General features: G+C 39.5%; 1 protein-coding gene across 7 annotated transcripts in view; it reads right to left on the bottom strand.

Moving 5' to 3' along the window:
* strbp (spermatid perinuclear RNA binding protein) overlaps positions 1 to 25,139 on the bottom strand; it is a 179,082-nt gene that overhangs the window by 43,529 nt on the left and 110,414 nt on the right. For 6 of the 7 annotated variants that reach the window (XM_068012531.1, XM_068012534.1, XM_068012528.1 and 3 more), the window contains exons 3-10: positions 18,722 to 18,911; positions 17,379 to 17,614; positions 9,242 to 9,407; positions 5,843 to 5,990; positions 2,398 to 2,492; positions 1,915 to 2,010; positions 1,346 to 1,457; positions 873 to 970 (exon numbers count right to left, since the gene is read on the bottom strand). In XM_068012531.1, coding sequence (XP_067868632.1) covers positions 873 to 970; positions 1,346 to 1,457; positions 1,915 to 2,010; positions 2,398 to 2,492; positions 5,843 to 5,990; positions 9,242 to 9,407; positions 17,379 to 17,614; positions 18,722 to 18,760 — 990 coding nt within the window. In that variant the 5' untranslated portion in view covers positions 18,761 to 18,911. The remainder of the gene's footprint in view (positions 1 to 872; positions 971 to 1,345; positions 1,458 to 1,914; positions 2,011 to 2,397; positions 2,493 to 5,842; positions 5,991 to 9,241; positions 9,408 to 17,378; positions 17,615 to 18,721; positions 18,912 to 25,139) is intronic. The other variant, XM_068012533.1, reaches the window with a different exon arrangement.

Here is a 25,139-nt window from a genome sequence, read left to right as displayed (position 1 = left end):
ACAGGAAATTCAGTTCACACCATTTTGGTTCTTTTTATTCCCCCAAGAGCTCTAATGGTAAAAAGACCTAGGCATGTTTCATCAGTTTGTTCTCTTCTACTGGGAACAAGTTGGGAGAAGAGAAATATTTTTAAGGTCAATAAAAACAAACTCATTATCTAATCAGGTTTTATCTTATTTATTCCACATTACATAGAATGTACAGCACAGAAACAGACCATTCAGCCCAACAGATCCATACTGGTGTTTATGCTCCACACGAACCTCCTCCCACCCCACTTCATCTATTCCTAACAATATATACTTCTACTCCTTCCTTCCTCGCGTTCTTATCTAGCTTCCCCTTAAATGCATCTATGCCATTCGCCACAACTACTCCTTGTGATAGCAAGTTTCACATTCTTACCACTCTCTGGATAATGGAGTTTCTCCTGAATTCTTTACTGGATCTATTTGTGAATCATATTTATGGCCACTGGCTTTGGGTTTCCCCAAGTGGAAACATCTCTGTGCTTAAAATGTAAATATTATACATACACACAACTGTTGATTTTTAAAATCAACCCTGTGCTTTATATTTAATCAATCCTCTTATTTACATGACATGCTTTCCAAACCTGCTGAACCTGTAACCAACATGGTGTTAAACATTCAACCACTAAATTCGGAAGTAAATTCTCTGTTACACCCAATTTACATAACTAAAAATATGAACAATTACTTCATTCAAGTATGGACGGTCTGAATGTACCAATTTGCAAAAAGAAGCCAATGTTTCAGGATGGAGGACTATTTGTTAGAGTTCCTACAGCATTGTTTTACCAACTGAAAGCTTTCAATGGTCATCATAAATACCCAATTATCAACCATACCTGGGCACTATGAGTAATGTTGTCCATTTCTTGTGGAGTCATTGAGATCAATACATCAGTTAGATCTTTTTCACAAGGATCATGCAATCCTGGACCACCTGCATAGAAAATAAACAGTTTGCATTTCAAGCAGTAGATACTTATCAGAATAAATTCTTTATATCAAAGTACAATGTTTAGTAAATGTGGCCAATAACCATTTAGCTATGAAATTAGAATGAACATATTTTCATTTGTAATTTATCCAAGAAAAAAGTTAAATTTTATGCATCTTAGCTCGTTTTTGATAAATTGCAGACCAGTGTTTGGCACAAACTACTAATTTAGAACTTTCATATGAAATGGAAAAACATACCTTATTATCTATCCTATTTAAATTAATATTAAACTTTGAGCATGGAAAAGCAATGTTAATCTACTAAATATTAAGACCTGCAATCTATTTCAATATATTTGTTAATTAAGACTCTTACCAGGTAGAAGAATCCCTGATGCCAAGCACTCCATTACACGTCTCAAAGCTTCACCAGCCCCTAACGGTCTATTACTAGTACCTATGGCTTTTTCACAAATAAGCTCTAGGGGCTAAACATAATAAAGAACAAGAAATCAGTTACATCTGGCAACATGTAATGGGGAAGTTTTTTAAAAATCACACCCTTAGATTGGATGGAAGATTTTCAAGCTTATTTTCAAATAAATGTAATCTCAAGCTCATTTCACATCAGCTTGGTTGAAATTCACCTGGTTAGTGCCAAGAGATAAACTTAATTAGTATTTGGCCAAGACAAATTTTTCACAACACTACATGAAAAAAGCTATACTTAACATGTCAGACCACTACATTAAATTAAATCCACAGTTTGATTAAACAAATTCAAGTTCACTTTGCACACATTTAGAAATTTGCATTGCACTCCTTGCATTTTCTGAAGTTGTCTTCTTTTGAGACCCAAAAAGTTGTGAAGCATTTAAAGGTACAAGCTTCTATGCGCTTGGACCATTTGGCTTGACTAGAGAACAGTCTATATTATAAACTTACCCATCCTTTCAATGGTCCCCATGTGGGTACTCTGTTGCATAAATCACGCAGAATACGAATCACAATTACACATGACTTTAATCCATTTGCCCTCGCCTAAAACATACAGAATTGTTGTGATACGTCATCTGTTTAGCAGAGCTGCAAATTACATAGTATCTTGGCATTTCTCAGTAACTTTGAAAAACTAAATTAAATCATGCAAACAAAAAGGAAAATTTACAGAGAACAAACTCCATCTCTAGCATGACTGATTTCAAGTACAAGCAAGAAGCATAAATGTTTAACAATTGCTTTTGTAGCCTCATGATAACTAGTAAAAGAAAACCTATTGTAGTATACCGACTGAGCTTAAACTGTGCGCAGAGTACCAACACTACAAAGAGCAAATGAATAGCATTCAGTGTTATAATATAACAAATAGTTTTAACATTAAAACCTCATAAGGCTACAATAACAATAAGGTAAGAACAAGTAGCCAACCTGAAACCATTTGGCATGTCGCAGAGACGCCAAGGCGTTTAGGCATTTCTGCCTGTCCAATAAGTCCGGTGGATCTTTCATCGCAAAATTTTCTACTGGTGAATGGAATAAGAAGACAGATACAGTTTGACCAAGGGGTTTCTGTCATTCAGTACTAGGGAGTGGCAGCACCCTAGGCAAACAAGGCTCCCAGAAATTTTAATGGTTTAATAGTGCATTGTGGTTACTACAACAGCCATTTACAGTAACGTGAATGTGAGACAGAAGCAAAAGGCATTCATTCGGGATACGAATCAATGGCATATCAACTGCAGAGTATATGATTCTGAGTCTTATTTAAAATGCAGAACACAACAGATTATACCACACAGCAGATATTTTTGTTGACTGTTAGCCAGGCCTCCTTAATTTCTGGTTTCTTGGGTAGTTCTAAAATTAACATAGCGATTTATGATGAGGTGAAAATCATGACCTACTTCCAAACTTTTGAGTCTTTCACTTTGCATTTCCATTCATTGATTTCTGTTTTCGAAGATCAAAATCACAAGATCTAACACTATCAAAGCCATATAAAAATGCCACTTCACTTTCATAATTCCATCTTATTGCCACAACAAAATATTGATATTTAGGACCCAGGAAACCAGAAATTAACTATGTATGGCCTTACCATTTTAATTCCTTGTGCAAGTGCCACTTGCGCCAGCTCCTGTTTTCTGAAAAATTCTCGCCGAAACTGTCAGTTGGGTTTAGATTATATTAGAAATAAACTAGGCGCCTGCAACAACGATATTAAAATGTAACAGAAACTCAATATGGCAGTTAACCCCTACTGAAATTTGCAAAACCATATCATTTCAAATATTTTCAACAGCTGGAGTTTTCTGCCTTTTAAAGCAACAAAAACATCTGCTATAAAGTACAATATTTCTTACACAGGGGATACAAAGATAAACTGCTGTAGATGGGTGGTTAATAGTCTAAAACATTGGATTAGACAGCATAAAGGATGACTGTCTGCAGGAACAATTTTTTTCCAACTACGCAATTCTGTATCAAAACATACCTAATTGCAAATTCTCACTCACTTCATCACTCAGTCATGTCCTAATTTTTTTTTAGAAAGGCACATTAACATTTTGTTTCAAAACTATAAATATAGCTTCATTCTGTTTTGATGTCCATGGGCTATGGTTTATCCAAACATTGCTCCTACTGCAAAATTTTGATTTGTTTAAAAGGTTCTTGCAATCTGGATGATTGCATTACAGGGCTCTTCTACAAACTTATATAAACATACAACAATACATTCTTTTTGCAGTCAGTCATCTTTTACATGCAAGTTCTACAGAAAAAAAGATAAGGATAGGGAACAAAGAGCAGGCAGTGAATGGGGTAGACTTGCACCAAAGTCCCTTTTTACACACTCATGTATTCACTTCATGCCCTGCACAATTTTGAGTTTGAAATTAACATAGGCTTCCAACATGTAAATTTTACCATCAAATATAAATAAACAGTGTTCCATGGCTTGTAGTGGTAGCAAATCATACAACACCCTGCAATTTACAAAGAATCAATAACTGACCCAGAAGGGAAAGGGAAGGGAAACTTATGCTTATTGCCAATGCAAACATTATTGACACCCAAATTGCACTTCAAGCAGTTTGAATCCAATCAACATCTCAAGAGGACTTGATATTGGAATTTTAGAATCTATGGGAAGAAATCAAAACAATTGTAACATGATTAATGTGAAAATAATTGACAAAATTTAACCTAAAATTATTCTTCAATTGTGTTTGTAGTCAATACATTAATTTCAAACCCTATAATTGTAAGTCACAAGGCAGTAGGTGTCAACAACTTGCTCATCTCAACTTTTCAAAATATGCAATGGCACAAGCAACTTCTCAAGTTTTCCCCACCCCCAGACTAAATTGTAGATAGCAGGGCATGAACACACATGAATCATTCATATAAGACAAAATGTAAACAGCTGAGAAGTCCCCTTCAGCTAACATTGCTTTGGGTGCTGATTAGTGATTGTATAGCATACTGTGTGGCAGGAAATTCTGAATGGTATTAACTTCGGCAATCTATAAATTGCCAACTATATGTACTTAATTCAGTTGGTTATTACCAATGGAGTTTATTTAAAAATTCCTTCTCAGTTTCTAAGCATACATCATTTCATACCATAATTTCTTGCTGAACAGTAGTAACATTACTGAAGGGACTTGTAGCAAGTCTAGAAATGGGGAGAACAGCAACAGGGAGTCCCCTCCTGCCCAGGTGGGCACAGCTGCCTCCATTCCCATGACAGAGAGCGGCCAGTTGGTCAAAGGTCTGACATTGTCCTGTAAGGCTCAACAAACTACCACTGACACGCTTTGGAGACTAAATTAAAAAAAAAGCCTACAAGTAAACAATAAAAAGAAATTAACACACTACTTTATTCTGACCAGCTATTTTTCTTTCCCAATCTCAGTGCTGTTACCAGGTTTCGTGCATTTTAAATAAATGGACTCAAGGCATATTTGAAGATAATCATATTTGTATTACTGTTTGAATATCGAATGCCTTTGTGGCTCAAAATCCCATTCTTGTAAGTTATGCATACTACAAGAAAGTGTATCTGGATTACTTACTTTGAAAAAAATCAGATTAGGAAAATGTTGTCTGTGCATAGCAAATTAAGCCTTAAAGTCTTCAGAATTTACCATAATAAATACTGCTTAAGCATAGCCATTTTACAAAACTGGCTATTGGTTAGAATTATAAACACAACTGCATGGAATAAGTGTGCTGTGATACACCATTAAATACTTGTAATATTCTGTAGAAATATTAATACAAATTGTCCCCTCCCCACACATACAAATATATTGTGTCTATAATTATTGGTTTCACATTTTTGAATACTTATAAATTGAAATGCATTGCTGTTGCATCAAAGTGCAACTTTTTACATTTTGCAGCACTGAGATGGGGCAATATTGACACTATATATTATTAAAAATGCAGCAAGTCTTACAACATTTACATGGTCAGGACATATTCTGTGAATATGCAGTAGACAGGTAATTAAATATAAAATGTACTTTTAAAGAATTATTAATGTGGGAGAGTACACCTTTTACATACGGGACATGGGACACACAATTTTACTTAAGCCCCTGCTGTATTTCAATATCATGTATTCATAGCTTTGATTTTGATTCTGATTTCTAAACAGATTCAGAACTATGCTTGAAATTCTGGATAAGGGAGCCTTTTGCTTTTCATTTTTTAAAAAAGCAAAAGATCCACATGCTTTGCTGTAAGTGACGAGAAACTGTAAAATTTATTTTCAAGGTGTGTTCAAACCTGCTCTGCAAGACCACAGATGTCTTACAAGCAAGCAAGATACAAAACTGTAACATGTATATGAAAATCAATATACCTCCATCTTCTTTCTTTTCCATTTCATCTCTCACCACTGGTGAACTCAGAACAATCTTCAGCGTCAACTTGGGTTCTTTTGTATTTTGAACAATGATAGCTGCTTCTTCCACACATTTCTCAACTTCATATTTTTCCTCTGAAAGTTTCTAAAGATATCAAAATTTAAGATATAGACAAACCTAATTTTAATCTAAAGAAACAAAAAGAAGTCCTTCATATCCACATATTTCAAAACAGACCACTCATTCATCAGCACTTTGTGAATGAAAGTTTACTTCCACAACACCCACATATTGCAAACAATATAGTGCATCCATCAGCACAAAAATAAACAATACTGATAATGAAATAAAAGCACCTTCAAGTTGCCAGTGTTCAGCTATACTAACCCATTTTGAAAATCTATAACTAGCCAATTACTATTCACTCATGCAAAACATTAATTTCACAATATATAAATAAAAATGCTAATTCATCTTTCAAGAATTGCTTGGTACAGTTTTGCATAGAACTTATTTATTGCCATTATTACAGAAGCTAACATTACATGCAATGCCTTTTTTTCTAAAAACAGTTTAAACACTAGTTACATTCAGTATTTGATAAGAATAAGGATAAGGATATGCAAATAGATTCATAAAGGGAGATTACGTTAAATTCAAATTGTTTGGTGCAAACTTAATGCTCTATTTCATTGCTTACTCTAGGACCATTCAAGGCCTGGACGGTATCAAGTTGCCAACCATAATGCTTTTCAAAGGAAAAAACGATCAAGGCTTTTAATTGAACAGTAGTTACATGCATAGGTAGATGATTTTCTTCTAAACTAAAAATTAGGATAACTAATTCATGAACATAAAGTTACTCTTTTGTTGGTTTCTCACTGAAGAAGGCACTGTTAAAAAGTGGCAGATTACCTAACCTAGCTATGATCTTTATCATTCTTCAGAGTAGTATACCTTCCAATATAAAAGGGTGAGACAAATGCTAGGACACTGAGGCACCCTCACAAATGGGGTTATAAAGGCAGCTTTATCTATATAACAGACCAAGTTTATTGAAACAATCACAATTACATTTTTCTTTACTGAGGGATGTCAGTCAGCATTAAGATTTTCCAGCTCACATACACCATGACCAGATGAAGAGTTCAAGCTCCTTTACTCAAAGGCTGGAAGTCAACATTGTGGCTTTGCAAACATGTTTAATATAGTGCAAAAATATTTTCCTTGTGTATAGACAACAGAATAAATTCCCGCCAAGAATAAAAATACTGAGGTGCACTTTAAGGATAGCACTGAGGTGGCTGAAAGACCAGATGACCCTGACATGTCACCAAACTATTAAAGGGCCAATCGCCCAGTGCCCCTCTATTTGAACAATAGCCCATTTAATTTGTATCTGGCTATAAATGGATTATTTAATTGTTTAAATCTAGACATTAGCTTCCTTCACCCACAGTATTCTCATGGAATTGACAATTATGGGTGGCACTTGTCAAGCTGTTTACATAATTCTCTTTCCTGAATAAGGACATTTAAAAATGCAAAGTTGTGGGGTCCATTTCTAGGGGAATAGAATTTAAATGCAGGGAGGTTATGTCAAATGTACAGACCCTCTGTTAGACCACATGGAGTACTGTGAACAGTTCTGGTCTCTAAATTATGTAAAGAATATAGAGGTACTGGTGAAAGTGCAATGGATTTACAATGACAATACCAGAACTGAGAGGTTACAACTATTAGGAAAGACTGAACAGGCTGGGGCTCTAATTATTAGCCACTAATAAATCCATTAGCACATTCAGGAGAAACATCTTTATCCAGAACAGTTGCATGTGGAACTTGCTACCACTCAATAAAACTGCTGTAATTAGAATAATATGCTAACTATCTGCTACATATAAAATCTCTAGCCAACATGAAACTAATAGTACCAGCCTCTAAAACCAATACCACAAGGAGTAGTTGAGGAAAATAGCGTAGAAGCATTTAAGGGGAAGCTAGATAAATACAGGGAAAAAGGAATAGAAGGATATACTGATAAGGTTAGTGGAAGTAAGAATGAGAGGAAGCTCATGTGGAGCATAAACACTGGCATGGACCAGGCCAAACATCCTGTTTCTGTGCTATAAATTTTATGTAATGGCATACCCATGAAAATGAAGGTGTACTACAAGTGTTGCAGTAATTCCAATTCGTGCTCAGCTAAGTCCCCCAAAAATGAATCAGATAAATGACCTTTTAATCTATTTTCATAGTGCTGGTTTTGGGACAAGTGTTGGTCAGGACATGAAAAAATATTCCCTTTGCTTCCTTGAATAGTGCAATGCAATCTGTTATATTCCCCTGAACTGGCAGACACTCCCAGTTCTATAAAGCCTGTAATGCAGCAAAACTTCTATGCTCCAAATAACTCTACTTCTCTGCTTCCCAAACTGCTTTTAGCTATTCTATTTAACAAATACAGGTGTTACATAAAAAATACAGAATGTATGACTTTAAAATGGTGGCCAAACTATATCTGTGCAGGTTGGCCCTCTAACCCTGCTTCATCTGAAGACTACAATTGGTCCCAACTCCACTGTGGCTCTGGTAGCACTCTCACTTACAAGCCAGAAGGTTGTGTGTCAAGTCCCATTCCAGAGACCTGAGCACAAAATTGAAACTAAGGGACCGTTGCATTGTCTTTTGATGAGATAATAAAGCAAGGGCCCACCTGGCCTCTCAGGATGATGTAACAAATTCTATGGAACTATTTTTGAAGAGAAGGGGAATTCACCCTGGTGTCTGGCTAATATTTACCCCTTAATGAACATCACTAAAACAAATTACCTAGTCATTATCTCATTGCTTTGCACAAATTGGTTACCATGTTTCCTATATTACAACAGTGACTGCACTTCAAAAGTACTTTATTAGTTATAAAGCACTTTGTGGATGGCCCGAGACACTTTACAAATGCAAGTTTTTCTTTCAATGTGAGAGAAATCCAAATAAAATTCAGTGAAAAATGCCAGCAAAATGTGTAAAAAAAGAAATTGAAAGAGTGAAAAAAGTGCCAAAAAGTGGGAGAGAGAAAAATGCAGAGGAAAATGTGAGAAAAATCAACTAACATTCTCAAAATGTCAAAAGTAGTTAACATGTAACATTAGCTGCATCCTCAGCACCTCCTCCCACTTACAGAATTCTATTCAGAGGCTGATGGATTTTTGTTAGATTTGATCCTAATTTTGTACCTGACCTTTTGACAAGAGTTGATCAGATTTTAGTCTAAAATCTTATGGTGTTTTATACAGACTAAACCTAATACTTCAATGATGCAGTCACATATTACTGCAATTTATGCATGGTGCATTTTTCCTATCAAGCACAATGACAGATTATTCTGAACTCACCTGAATTTGTATTGGCAGATTGTTACAGACTGTGTTTAATAACTTCTCGGTTGGTTTTTCTTTACACATCAACACCAGCTCTAAATCCAGGTCCCCCTTTATCAGCAAACCCTTTGCAACCAATCCAATTCGCATTACTCCACACAAAACTCGACCACTCTGTTCACTGTTAAAGCAATGATCAATTAAGTGATTTGTTTTTACTTCAAAAAGAAAAAAGTAATTGCACTATCATATGTGGCAAATCTTTTATGAGACATCTAGAAGAATTGGTTGGTGAGTTCTTTTGAAGCTTTTCTAATATATAGAGTCATAGAATCGAACAGCCTTGCAAACCTTTCCTTGTTAAGTATATATTCAATTCCCCTTTGAAAGTCACTACTGAATCTGCTTCCACTACTCTTCCAGGTACCTTACAGATCATAACTTACTGCATTAAAAAATTCTCATCCCCCACCCAGCCCAGTTCTTTTGCTAGTTATCCCACATCTGTACCCTCTGGTCACTGACAGACCTGCCAATGGAAACAGTTTCTCCCAATCTACTTTTCGTAATTTTGAATATCTCTATTAATTCTTTCCTTAACCTTCTCTAGACTCTTCACATAACTAAAATTCCTGACCCCCAATATCCCATTCTAATAAATTTCTGCTGTACCTTTTCCTAAATTAAGATCAGAAATAGAAGCAGGAGTCAGCAATTCAGCCCCTCGAGCCTGCTCCACCATTCAATAAGATCTGATTGTGGCCTTACCTCCACTTTCCTGCCTGCCCTGCATAACCCTTGTAGATCAAAAATCTATCTAGTTCAGCCTGGAATATATTCAATGACCCACCCTCCAATGCTCTCTGGGGTAGAGAATTCCAAAGATTAACTACCCTCAGGGAAGAAATTCCTCCTCACCTCCGTCTTAAAAGGGAGACCCCTTATTTTGAAACTGTGCCCCCTAGTTCTGGATTCTGTCAGCATCTACCCTGTCAAGCCCCCTCAGAATCTTATATGTTTCAATAAGATCACTCTCATTCTTCTAAACTCTAATGAATATTGGCCCAACCAGCTCAATCTTTCCTCATAAGGCAACCCCTTCATCCCAGGAATCACCCTTGTGAACTTTATCTGCCTCCAATGCAAGTATATCCTTCATTAAATAAGGAGACCAAAACTGCACGCAGTACTCAAGGTGTGGTCTCACCAATGCCCCGTACAATTGTAACAAGACTTCCCTACTTTTATACTCCATCCCCCTTGCAAGAAAGGCCAACATTACATTTATCTTGCTAATTACTTGCTGTACCTACATACTAATGTTTCAGGATTCATGTATGAGGACACCCAATTCCTCTGTCCCATAGCATTCTGCAGTCTCTCTCCATTTAAATAATATTCTGCCTTTCTATTCTTCCTGCCAAAGTGGACAACCTCACATTTTCCCACATTATACTCCATCTGCCAAATTTTTGCCCACTCACTTAACTTATCTATATCCCTTTGCAGATGCTTTGTGACCTCCTCACAACTTGGTTTGCTACCTATCTTTGTATCGTCAGAAAATCTGTCTACAATACACTCGGTCCCTTCATCCAAGTCATTAACAGATTGTAAATAGTTGAGGTCCCAGCATTGATCCCTGTGGCACTCCACTAGTTACAGTTTGCCTACCTGAAAATGCCATTTATCCCGACTCTCTGTTCCTGTTACTTTGCCCTCTATCCATGCTAAATATTACCTTAACACCATGATCTCTTATTGTGTGTCGTAACCCTTTAACTGGCACCTCATCAAATGCCTTTTGCAAATCCAAATACACATAGACTGGTTCCCCTTTATCCACCCTGCTTTTTACATCCTCTAATAAATCTAAATCTAGAAATCTAATAAATTTGTCAAATGCAATTTCCCTTTCATAAACCCACATCGACTCTGCCTGATTTAGAAAATCATTAAACAATGTCCTGCTACTACTTCCTTAATAATGAATTCCAGCATTTTCCCAATGACAGATGTTAGGCTAACTGGCCTATAGTTTCCTGCTTTCTGTCTCCCTCCTTTCTTGAATAGAGGTGTTGCATTTGTGGTTTTCCAATCCGCTGGGACCTTTTCAGAATCTAGGGAATTGTGTTGCCCAGAATTGGACACAACACTATACTTCAGAGGAGGCCTAACCAGTGATTTATAAAGATTCAGCATAACTTCCATACTCTTGTTTGTACTCTGTGCCTCTATTTATAATGTCTAGTATCCCATGTGCATTTGTTAAACAGCCTTATTGGCTTGTCCTGATACCTTCAAAGATTTGTGTCTGTGAACCCCAAGGTTCCTGCACCCGTTAGAATTGTACCATTTAGCTCATACTGTCTCTCCTCATACTTCTTTCCAAAATGTATCATTTTACACTTCTCTACATTAAATTTCAACTGCCATGTGCCTGCTCATTTCACCAATCTGTCAGTCCTCCTGAAGTCTGTTACCATCCTGCTCACTGTTTACTACATTTCCAAGTTGTCTGTCATCTTCAAACTTTGAAATTATGCCCAAGTCCAGATCATTAATATATATCAAATTGAACAGTAGCCCCAATACCAAACCCTGGGGGCCTCACTGTATACTTCCCTCTAGTCTGGAAAAAAAAGGATGGGATAAAGATTGGAGGTACAGTAAGGGGTGATGCACAGCCAAATATAGAAGAGAAATTAAGTCAGTCTGGAAGGCAGAGCAAATATTCATCTGTTAAGGCACAAGCGAATAATGCAAGGCTGGATTGCATCTATTTTAACGCAAGGAGTCTTACAAGTAAGGCAGATGAATTGAGGGTGTTGATTAATACATGGGAATATGATATTATTGCTATCACAGAGACATGTTTGAGGGAAGGGCAGGACAGGCAGCTCAATATTCCAGGATATAGAATCTTCAGGCATGACTGGAGGGGTTGTAAAAGAGGAGATGGCATTGCACTGTTCATCAAGGAGTCAATTACTGTAGTAAAGAGGGATGATATCTTAGAAGGTTCCTCAAGCGAGGACATATGGGTACAACTTAAAAGTAAAAAGGGGGCAAATCACTTGGCTGGGAGTGTACTACAGGTCCCCCAAACAGTCAGGGAGAGACAGAGCAGCAGATATGTAGGCAAATCTCAGAGAGGTGTAAAAATAATAGGGTAATAATAGTAGGGGATTTCAACTTCCCCAATATTAACTGGGATAGTCTTGGTGCAAAAGACTTAAAGGGGGCGGAATTCTTAAAGTGCATACAGGAGAGCTTTTTGACCCAGCACATAGAAAGTCCTACAAAAGAGATGAGACTGTAATGGATCTAATCCTAGGGAATGAAGCTGGACAAGTGGTAGAAGTGTCAGTGGGGGAGAATTTCGGGGATAGTGACCATAACTCTAAGATTTAAGGTAGTTAAGGAAGAGGACAAAGATGGAATGGAAATAAAGGTACTGAATTGGAGCACAGCCAATTTCAATATGATAAAACAGGATCTGGCCAAAATGGACTGGGAGCAGCTACTTGTAGGAAAGTCTACATTAGACCAGTGGGAGTCATTCAAAAAGGAAATAGTGAGAGTTCAGGGCCAATATGGGATACTTGCCTTTATTAGCTGAGACACAGAATATAAGAGCAGGGAGGTTATGATGGAGCTGTAAAAACACTAGTTAGGCCACAGCTGGAGTAATGTGTACAGTTCTAGGCACCACACTATAGGAAGGATGTGACTGTACTGGAGAGGGTGCAGAGGAGGTTCACCAGGCTGTTACCTGGGCTGGAGTATTTCAGCTATGAAGAGAGACTGAAAAGGCTAGGGTTGTTTTCCTTAGAGCAGCGAAGGCTGAGGGGGGGACATGATTGAGGTATACAAAATTATGAGGGGCATTGACAGGTTAGATAGGAAGAAACTTTTTCCCTTAGCCAAGGGGTCAATAGGCTGGGGGCATAGATTTAAGGTAAGGGGCAGAAGTTTAGAAGGGATTTGAGGAAAAACTTTTTCACCCGGAGGGTGATTGGAGTCTGGAACGCACTGCCTGAAGAGGTGGTAGAGGCAGGAACCCTCACAACATTTAAGAAGTATTTAGATGAGCACTTGAAACGCCATAGCATACAACGCTACAGGCCAAGTGCTGGAAAATGGGATTAGAATAGATAGGTGCTTGACGGCCGGCACGGACACGATGGGCCGAAGGGCCTGTTTCTGTGATGTATAACTCTATGACTAACATGTTTCCATAAAGGTGAAGGGTAGGACCAACAGGTCCAGAGAAACCTGGATGTCAAGGGCTATAGAGGATTGGATAAGGAAAAAAAAAAGAGGCTTGTGGCAGATTCAGAGGGCTGAAAACAACGTAGGCCCTAGAGGAGTATAGAAAATGTAGGGGAGTACTTAAAAAAGTAATTAGGAGAGTGAAGAGGGGGCATGACAAAACACTGGCGGTCAGGTGTTTTATGTATATTAAGGACAAGAGGATAACCAGGGAAAGAGTAAGGCCAAAGAGTAGGGACCAAAGTGGCAATGTGTGTGTGGAGCCAGAGGACGTAGGTGAGGTTTTAAAATGATTACTTTTCATGTGTGTTCACTATGGAGAAGGACAATGTAGGTGTAGAGATCAGGGAAGGGAATTATACTATACTCGAACAAATTAGCATTGAAAGAGAGGAGGTATTAGCAGTTTTAGTGGGCTTAAAAGTGGATAAATCCCCAGGCCCAGATGAGATGTATCCCAGGCTGTTATATGAGGCAAGGGAGGAGATGGCAGGGGTTCTGACACAAATTTTCAAATCCTCTCTGGCCACAGAAGAGGTGCCAGAGCACTGGAGGACAGCGAATGTGGTACCATTATTCAAGAAGGGTAACAGGGATAAAGCAGGTAAATACAGGCTAACATCAGTGGTAGGGAAACTACTGGAAAAAATTCTGAGGAACAGGCTTAATCTCCACTTAGAGAGGCAGGGATTAATCAATGTTAACGTTTCAGGTCAGTGACCCTTCTTCAGGTCACTGACCTGAAATGTTAACTCTGCTTCTCTTTCCACAGATGCTGCCAGACCTGCTGAGTATTTCCAGCATTTCTTGTTTTTATTTCAGATTTCCAGCATCCGCACTATTTTGCATTTATTTTAGGGATTAATCAATGAAAGTCAGCATTGCTCTGTCAGGGGAAGATCATGTCTAACAAACTTAATTGAATTTTTCAAGGAGGTGACTGGGTGAGGGTAAAGCAATTGATTTAGTCTACATGGACTTCAGTAAAGCTTTTGATAAGGTCCCACATGGGAGAATGGTTAAGAAGGTAAGAGCCCATGGGATCCAGGGAAATTTGGCAAATTGAATCCAAAATTGGCTTCGTGGCAGGAGGCACGATGGTCGAGGGTTGTTTTTGTGATTGGAAGCCTGTGACCAGTGGTGTACCGCAGGGATCGGTGCTGGGACCCGTGCAGTGTACATTAATGATTTAGACATGAATATAGGAGGTATGATCAGTAAGTTCACAGATGACACGAAAACTGATGGTGTCGTAAATAGAGAAGGAAAGCCTTAGATTACAGGACAATATAGATGGGCTGGTAAGATGGGCGGAGCAGTGGCAAATGGAATTTAATCCTGAGAAGTGAGGTGATGCATTTTGGGAGGACTAACAAGGCAAGGGAATATACAATGGGTGGTTGGACCCTAGGAAGTACAGAGGGTCAGAGGGACCTTGGTGTACTTGTCCATAGATCACTGAAGGCAGCAGCACAGGTAGATCAGGTGGTTAGGAAGGCATATGGGATACTTGCCTTTATTAGCCGAGGCACAGAATATAGCAGCAGGGAGGTTATGATGGAGCTGTATAAAACGCTAGTTAGGCAACAGCTGGAGTACTGTGTACAGTTCTGGTCACCACACTATAGGAAGGATATAATTGCACTGGAGAGGGTGCAGAGGAGATTCACCAGGATGTTGCCTGGGCTGGAGCATTTCAGCTAAGAGAGACTGGATAGGCTCGGGTTGTTTTCCTTGGAGTAGAGAAGGCTGAGGGGAGACCTAATTGAAAATTATGAGGGGCATAGATAGGGTAGACAGGAAGAAACTTTTTCCCTTAGCGGAGGGGTCAATAACCTAGGGGCATAGATTTAATGTAAGGGGCAGGAGATTTGAGGAAAAACTTATTCACCCAGAGGGTGGTTGGAATCTGAAACACACTGCCTGAAGGGGTGGTAGAGGCAGGAACCCTCACAACATTTAAGAAGTATTTAGATGAGCACTTGAAACGCCATAGCATACAACGCTACAGGCCAAGTGCTGGAAAATGGGATTAGAATAGATAGGTGCTTGACGGCCGGCACAGACACGATGGGCCGAAGGGCCTGTTTCTGTGCTGTTTAACTCTATGACTCTATCACCATTACTCTCTGCTGTCTGTGTTGTAGCCAATGTTCTATCCACACTGCCAGTGCCTCCATAAGCCCATGGGCTTCAATTTTGCTAATAGGTCTATTATGTGGCATAAACAACAGCAACTGCACTACCCTCATCAACCTTCTCCATTGTTTCATCAAAGAACACAATCAAGTTTGTCAGGCACAATTTTCTTTCAAAAATCTGTTTTCGCTGTAATTTATTATCTCCAAGTGTTGTCAATTATGGTCTCTAGAAATTTCCAAACCACTGATGTCAGGCTGATTGGCCTACAGTTACCAGGTTTAACCCTTTGCTCTTTTTAGAAAATGGATGTAACATTTTCAACTCTCCAGCTCTCTCGTATTCATATTCAAGGAGGATTGGAAGATTGTGGTCAGAATCTCCGCTTCTTCCACTGTTATTCCCTCAATGACCGAGGATGCATCCCACCCAGACAGAATGAATTTTCTGTTTTGAGTGCTGCCAACCTATTAAGTACCTGTTTTATTGATTTTATTCTATCCAATTTCTCTATTCCCTCCTCCTTTACCATGACATTGACAGCAACCTCTTCTTTTGTGAAGATAGGTATAAGGTGCTCATTTAGTACTCAGTCATGCCCAGTCTTCACAAGATATTTCCTATTTGATCTGTAAGTCAGACCCATCCTTCCCCTAGGTTAATAATTTTACTCTGTTTAAGATTTATAATTCATTTTTATGTTACCCACTAATCTTTTCTCACATGCTCTTGGCCCCAATTATTTCCTTTTTCAGTTCTCTTCTGCACTTTCTATATTCTGCTTGATTTTTACTGTATTCTGAAACTGACATTCATCATAAGCCTCATTTTTCAGATTTCCAGCATCTACAGTATTTTGCTCTTGATCCATCATAAGCCTAGCCTCCTTTTCCTGGTTCATTTTAACCACAATTTATTTTGTCACCTGGGGAGCTAACTTTAAATACCCTTTCTTTCCCACTCAGAGGAATATGCTTAGTCTGTGGAGAGGGAAACAGAGTTGACATTTCAGGTCTGTGACCTTTCATTGGAACTGGTCACAAACTTGAAACATTAACTCTGTTTCTCCCTCCACAGATGCTACCAGACCAGCTGAGTATTTCCAGAATTTTCTCTTTTTATTTCAACTTCTAGCATCCGCAGTATCTTGCTTTTGTATGTTTAGTCTATATTAGAGCTCTCATCCTTGTAGGCCTCCCATTGCTCAATAATATTTCACAGGTCAATTTCTACATCCAATTCACCTGGGCCAGATCCCTTTTCAACTCATTGAAATTAGCCCTCTTCCAATTGCATTTCTTCACCTTTTATTGTTCTTGTCCCTTTCCATAATTATTCTGAACCTAACGATATTGTGATCACAGCTTTCTAAGTATGCCCCACTTCAATCCTCAGAACTAGACCACTTATAAATTTCTTGGGAACTATGACCTTAAAAAAACATTCAATTTTCTACTCTAAAGGAAGAAATACAATTTTGTTTGTCAAATCCTACAATAATCTCACACTATGGGAAGTAAGAAATTTGATTGAACTTTATGGGCTAGAAAACCTGTTTTAATCAAATATTTAACACATTTTGCAACTGCAATTTCCCAGCAACTAATCGACAAATGATGCAGATGAAAATCCAATAAATCAGCGCAACACTCTTCCACTGATGTTGATGAGAATCAAGTACAATATTCCTTCGGTAGAGAAAAGACTTCATCATTCTTCAGTAAAATTGACAACTCACTTTGTACTGCTCTCTGAAATGCCACTTTTCTTCGCATCTGCAGTTCCATCTTCACCTGCATTCACACTGACTGATTGCAAATTAGTTTCATCCAAATAGTCCGATACATGTTTCAATGCACATTCCACTGTTGAAACCATATTCTGTACAGCTTCAAGCTCTTCTTGGGAAGGGTACACTGAGGAATGTTTTGCCATGACATGTCGGTCATCATTAGCAAATGTTCGGATTGGCCTCTTTAAAAAGAAAAAGATTATATATTGAAGTGATTACTAATTAACAAACAAAAAGTTCTAAAAGCTTTAAGTACTGAATACCAAGGCAAATCAAAAGGTAGTGTCAAAATCCATACATAGGATAATGCTTATAAGCCTGCTCTTGTGCTAATCCCTCGTGCATCCATTCCACTGGAGTGAGGAGAATAAATATTCAGGTTTTTTTCTGGTCTTAATACAACTTCTGCTTGATAGAAAAGATCTAATTTAAAAGGTTAACAGTAGATAACTTGGAGATTACAGCTTTCAACTTCAGAAGGCACGAAACATGCTCTCTCCATTCCTTCATGGTTTCATTGCCACTTGTTAAGGAAGTGATTTTTTTCTGGTAGGGGCCAATGAAGAACAGAATGACCAATGTATACCTTGGAGAACAAGGCACAGTTGTAACTGCAACATCACAGCAATGGGTATTAATACCAGGTTCAGAAAATGTTAGTCTTCACCTATGCTACTTAAATAATTCAATTACTGAAGAGCTACATAGTTAACTCAGCAAGATGTAATTTCCACGCATTATTCAAAATCATTTGGATCATGATGAAAAACTAGTCTGAAAATAATTTACATCAACATCATGACCATATAATGCCATGATTATCCACTTCCCTACAGAAATCTGTCATTGTGCAACCTAGGTAATACTGAAAAATCTGGTGTACAAGCCACTCTCCTCTTAGTTTTACATAACATTTAGGGATATTACTGAGATTGCAGTTGTATATATAACTGGACTTTTAAAGGGAGGTCATTTTACGAGCTAGGCAGGTGAGGTTGCCCGCGAGCTGTATAGATTCAAAAATAAGCCTTTGATTTCAAGAGAAAATGCAAAAAGCACAAATTCTCAATCATAGGAACATAGGAGCAGGAGTAGGCCATTCAGCCCATCCAGCCTGATCCGCCATTCAATAGGATCACGGCTGATCATCCACTTCAATGCCTTTTTCCCCACGCTATGAGGCAGATGAGGTAACACAGGAGAGGATAGGGTAAAAACTTGGCATGCAGAGAATATAATTTGAAGAATGCTGAAGACCCTACCAAGGCAGGTAATGTTAGATTGCTTACCTTCCGTATGGTCTTCTTCATTCTTTCAATATACTTCATCCTCCAAATACAAATGATTAAGCCATCACCCAAACGGGGGAAAATTGCAAGACACTGTCCATTTAAGACTTTTCATCCTTGCAGTAGCCATGCAAGCCACATGATCTCCCCCGCCTGTGCTGCATATAAGGTCTCATTCTGTACCTCAGTTCTTTCATGGAGGAGAAAACAGAAGAGATCAAATTGATACAGCGCAAAATACATAAAAGAAATTGGTAAGCGCCAAGTGAGAAAAAGATGGTATGGTTCGAGTTACTCCGAATACTTTTTGTTTGCACTGCGAAAGGCAGTTTCCATTCGTATTCTGCACTTCGTACAACTTCTAACTTACCCATATACATTTACTATACTTGTTTCTGCATAGAGAATAGCTGAGGTACCACACTAACCGTATCCATGTGGTTTTAATATGATCACATGACAGACCCAGTGCTGATTAAGGATTTTTAACTGGTGTTTTAATACCCAATAATTCTAAATACCACCTGATTGATCTGGTGTCAAATCCACACGTGCAATTGCAAAAACGCACAGTTGCAATAAGTAATATAAAAATAGTTGACAAATCGATAAGTGATAGATAAAACAAGAGTAAATGGCATTGGAAGATGATAAAAGGTCTCGAAAGATCAATATTATTTCAGTACATGAGGCATTTGACTAGACTTTCATGATTTAGCTGCAGTGAAACCTCGTATAATATCAGAGTAGAAAAGTGGTATTTACAGTTTGGAAAAACTAAATTTTGTTTGCTCCTTCTCCCACCTCAGCCATGGCTATGGGAGGGTGACTCAAATAGGTGAAAAAGCAAAAGCTTAAGCCAGTGATCCTGACAGACTGCCGCATGTCCCCTGGCTTATGACCATCACTCAACTCAGACATGCACTCAATTCTCCCATGCCCACTCACTTATGCCCATTCACTTATACACACACACACACACACTGAGGTGAGAGAATTGTACACCTTTTCATCTTCACTCACTCTCTTATCCTCCTTATCCATTTGTTCTATGGGAACATAGAGACAAACCATTATCTCACTAGCTGCACAGTATCAGTAAAGTGAAAGTCTGCACCTGACGTTCAGCCAGGATCCAAAAACTGAGTTTCCCACCCACGACAGACTCCCACTAATTTCTGCCCCGGGACTAATTGCCTATGATTCGCTTCTTTTACTGGAGGGAAATCGGTTTTTTTCAACACTATAAAGGTGGGCTTTCTATTTAGTATATGACAACAAATCTACTATTAGAGAAATTAAATTACCCTCCTGATTGTGCTCAGTCCTATTTAGCATATCAGCATGTTCCACGGATTGTAGGTACCCTTTCTTTGGATCCACTCGGGGCCTCTGACTGGCTCAAGGCCCCATGCAACTGCACAGCAGCCCTGATCTTAACTGCGTAACTCGTCTCATTACATTTTTCCACCACTGTGTATAGACATGCCCAGTCAGCCTGTAACCCATTATGCCTTATTGTTAATATCTGGAGGATATTCTGGCTTCTGTATTACTTCCCAAGGCTGGTTGCACCAGCTTTCTAATAACCCGGAGATTCTTCTGCAAATACTCAGCTAACCTGGTCAGTTAATCTCTCTACCTCAATACATACTCCTTATCCTTGTCTCACTTGATAGAACAATGGATCAAACAAGGATTGAACAGAGTACTTTCTAAATGATAAAAGCTAGAAACAATGGAGATCCAAAAGACACACCGGGGGTGGGGGCAGGGGAGGGGGCGTGCATGTACATAGATTAGCATGTCATGAACAGGGACAGAAAATAATCAAAAAGGCTAATGAAACACAGTTCTATATCTAGAGGACTATATCTTAGGGGCGGCACAGTGGCGCAGTGATTAGCACCGCAGCCTCACAGCTCCAGGGACCCGGGTTCGATTCCGGGTACTGCCTGTGTGGAGTTTGCAAGTTCTCCCTGTGTCTGCGTGGGTTTTCTCCGGGTGCTCCGGTTTCCTCCCACAAGCCAAAAGACTTGCAGATTGATAGGTAAATTGGCCATTATAAATTGTCACTAGTATAGGTAGGTGGTAGGGAAATGTAGAGACAGGTGGGGATGTTTGGTAGGAAGATGGGATTAGTGTAGGATTAGTATAAATGGGTGGTTGATGTTCGGCACAGACTCGGTGGGCCGAAGGGCCTGTTTCAGTGCGGCCTGTTTCAGTGCTGTATCTCTAATCTAAAAAAAGGACTAGAATACAATGGGGTAGAAGTTATGCTACAGCTATAGAAAACTGTGGTTAGACGACATCACATCTTAGGGAGGATATGTTGGCCTTGGAGGGATTGCAGCATTGATTTACCAGAATAAATACCCGGGCTCCAAGAATTAAATTAAGAGGATAAATTGCACAAATTAGGATTGCATTTCATTAAACAGGTGATTTGATCAAAGTTTTAAAGGTATTACGGGGAACAGATAGCATTGATAGAGAAAAACTGCTTCTGCTGGTTGGGAGACAAAGACGAGAAGTCATAGTCTGAAGACTAGAGCCAGGTCTTTTAGGAGTAGGAATATAGGAGCAGCAGTAGGGCATTCAGCTCATCGAGCCTCCTCCACCATTCAATTAGATCATGGCTAATCATCTACCTCAACGCCACGTTCCTGCGTTATCCCCATATCCCTTAATGCCATTATCCAGATATCTATCGATTTCGGTCTTGAACATGCTCAAGGATTGAGCTTCTACAGCCCTCTGGGGTAGAGAATCCCCAAGATTCACCACCCTCCGAGTGAAGAAATTCCTCTTCATCTCAGTCTTATATGGCTTACTCCTTATTCTGTGACTATGTCCCCTGGTTCTGGACTCACCAGCCAGGGGAAACATCCTATCTACATCCACCCTGTCACACCCTGAAGAATTTTGTAAGTTTCAATGAGATCACCTCTCATTCTTCAAAATTCTCGAGAATACAGGCTCAGTTTCCTGAATCTCTAAATTCCTAACTCATTAATGTACACTACAAACAGCAAGGGTCCCAGCACCAATCCCTGCGGTACACCGCTGGTCACAAGCTTCCAATCGCAAAAACAAGCCCTGACCATCAAGCCAATTTTGAATCCTATCTGCCAAATTGCCCTGGATCTCATGGGCTCTTACCCTCTTGACCAATCTCCCATGCAGGATCTTATCAAAAGCCTTACTGAAGTCCACATAGACTACATCAACTGCTTTACCCTCATCTACACATCTAGTCACCTCCTTGAAAAATTCAATCAAATTTGTTAGACACAATCTCCCCCTGACAAAGCCATGCTAACTATCCTTGATTAATCCCGGCCTCTCCAAGTGGAGATTAATCCTGTTTCATCATATTGAAATCAACCTTCCCCCAATTTATTTCCGGTCCATCTTTGTCCTTTTCTATTCTTTTGGGCCTCCTTATCTCGAGAGACAATGGATACGCGCCTGGAGGTGGTCAGTGGTTTGTGAAGCAGCGCCTGGTGTGGCTATAAAGGCCAATTCTAGAGTGACAGGCTCTTCCACAGGTGCTGCAGCGAAATTTGTTTGTCAGGGCTGTTGCACAGTTGGCTCTCCCCTTGCGCCTCTGTCTTTTTTCCTGCCAACTACTAAGTCTCTTCGACTCGCCACATTTTAGCCCCGTCTTTATGGCTGCCCGCCAGCTCTGGCGAACGCTGGCAACTGACTCCTATGACTTGTGATCAATGTCACAGGATTTCATGTCGCGTTTGCAGACATCTTTATAGCGGAGGCATGGACGGCCAGTGGGTCTGATACCAGTGGCGAGCTCGCTGTACAATGTGTCTTTGGGGATCCTGCCATCTTCCATGCGGCTCACATGGCCAAGCCATCTCAAGCGCCGCTGACTCAGTAGTGTGTACAAGCTGGGGATGTTGGCCGCTTCGAGGACTTCTGTGTTGGAGATACAGTCCTGCCACCTGATGCCAAGTATTCTCCAGAGGCAGCGAAGATGGAATGAATTGAGACGTCGCTCTTGGCTGGCATACGTTATCCAGGCCTCGCTGCCATAGAGCAAGGAACTGAGGACACAGGCCTGATACACTCGGACTTTTCTGTTCTGTGTCAGTGCGCCATTTTCCCACACTCTCTTGGCCAGTCTGGACATAGCAGTGGAAGCCTTACCCATGCGCTTGTTGATTTCTGCATCTAGAGACAGGTTACTGGTGATAGTTGAGCCTAGGTAGGTGAACTCTTGAACCACTTCCAGAGCGTGGTCGCCAATATTGATGGATGGAGCATTTCTGACGTCCTGCCCCATGATGTTAGTTTTCTTGAGGCTGATGGTTAGGCCAAATTCATTGCAGGCAGCCGCAAACTTGTCGATGAGACTCTGCAGACACTCTTCAGTGTCAGATGTTAAAGCAGCATCGTCAGCAAAGAGGAGTTCCCTGATGAGGACTTTCCGTACTTTGGACTTCGCTCTTAGACGGGCAAGGTTGAACAACCTGCCCCCTGATCTTGTGTGGAGGAAAATTCCTTCTTCAGAGGACTTTTCTATTCCTTTTCTATAACTACCTTAAATCTTACAGAGTTATGGATACTATCCCCAAAATGTTCCCCCACTGACACTTCCACCACTTGTCCGGCTTCATTCCTTAAGCTCTCCTGTATGCACTTTAATAATTCTGCCCCCTTTAAGTCTTTTGCACGAAGACTATCCCAGTTAATATTGGGGCAGTTGAAATCCCCTATTATTTTTACATCTTTCTGAGATTTGGCTACATATCTGCTCCTCTATCTCTCCCGGACTGTTTGGAGGCCTGTAGTGTATTCCCAACAAAGTGATTTCCCCCTTTATGTTTTAAGTTCTATCCATATGGCCTCATTTGAGGAACCTTCTAAGATATCATCCCTCCTTACTGCAGTAATTGACTCCTTGATCAATAGTGCAATGCCACCTCCTCTTTTACACCCACCCCGTCACACCTTAAAATTCCATTCCCTGGAATACTGAGCTGCCAGTTCTGCCCTTCCCTCAACCATGTCTCTGTGATAGCAATATCATATTCCCATGTGTTAATCAACGCCCTCAATTCATCTGCCTTACTTATAAGACTCCTTGCATTAAAATAGATTCAATCCAGCCTTGCATTATTCGCTTGTGCCTTAACAGGTGTATATTTGCTCTGCCTTCCAGACTGACTTAGTTTCTCTATATTTGGCTGTGCATCACCCCCTACTGTACCTGCCAAATTAGGTTAACCCCGCCCCCCACCCCACACCACAACAACAGTCGCAAACCTCCCTGCAAGGATGTAGGTCCCACTCCATTTGAGGTGCAACCTGTCCTGACGTCAAACTAACAGGTCTGTAGTTCCCATTTTCTCTCTCCCTCCTTTCTTACATTTGCTACTTTCCAGTCTGCAGAATCTTTTCTAAAATACAGAATTTTTAAAGATAACTACCAATACATCCACTATCGCTATAACCACTTCCTTCAACACTCTGGGATGTTGCTCATCTGGTCCAGGAGATTTATCAATCTTCAATCTAGTTAATTTTTCGAATACTACCTCTATTAATACTAATTTTTTTCAACTCCTCATTTGCACAAGGCCCTTGGTTCCGTAGTATTTCTGGAAGATTTTCTGTACCTTCCTCCGTGAAGACAGACACAAAGTAATAGTTTATTTTCTCCCACATTTCCCTATTCTCTGTTATAAATTCTCCTGTCTCAGCCTGTAATGGACCCACATTTGTCCTTGCTAATCTTTTCCTTTTCCAATACCTAAAGAGACTTTTACAGTTCGTCTTCATGTTTCTCGCTAGCTTGTATTCATATTCTCTTTTCCCTTTATCAGTTTCTTGGTCATCCTTTTTTGGATTCTAAACTGCCCCAATCCTCAGGTTTACCACTTTTTCTGGCAACCTTATAAGCCACTTCCTGTGATCTAATGCAATCTTTAACTTCTTGTGTGAGCCACAGTTGATTCATCTTTCCTGTTGGGTGTTTGTATCTTAGAGGGATGTATATTTGATATAGAACATATTATACTTCTTTAAATACGAACCATGGCCTGTTTACTGTCAAATCTTTTAGTGTATTTTCCCAATCAACCATAGCCAACCTGTCCCTCATACCTTCACAGTTTCTTTTCTTCATATTTAAGACCATAGTTTCAGAACGAATGATATCACTTTCAAACTGAATATAAAAATCTGTCATATTATGGTCACTATTTCCCAAAGGCTCCTTCACAGCAAGGTTATTAATTAGCCCTTTCTCATAACATAATACTAAATCTAAAATAGCCCGATCCCCAATTGGTTCTTCAACGCACTGCTCCAGAAACCCATCTCGTTTATGCTCCAGGAATTCATCCTCCACAGCATTAATGCTGATTAAGTTTACCCAGTCCATATGTAAACTGAC

Source organism: Heterodontus francisci, chromosome 32, assembly GCF_036365525.1.
Source record: "Heterodontus francisci isolate sHetFra1 chromosome 32, sHetFra1.hap1, whole genome shotgun sequence".
Classification (NCBI taxonomy): Eukaryota; Metazoa; Chordata; class Chondrichthyes; order Heterodontiformes; family Heterodontidae; genus Heterodontus; species Heterodontus francisci.
Note: the sequence above shows the minus strand (reverse complement) of the source record. Positions and strands in the feature narration are given on the sequence as shown.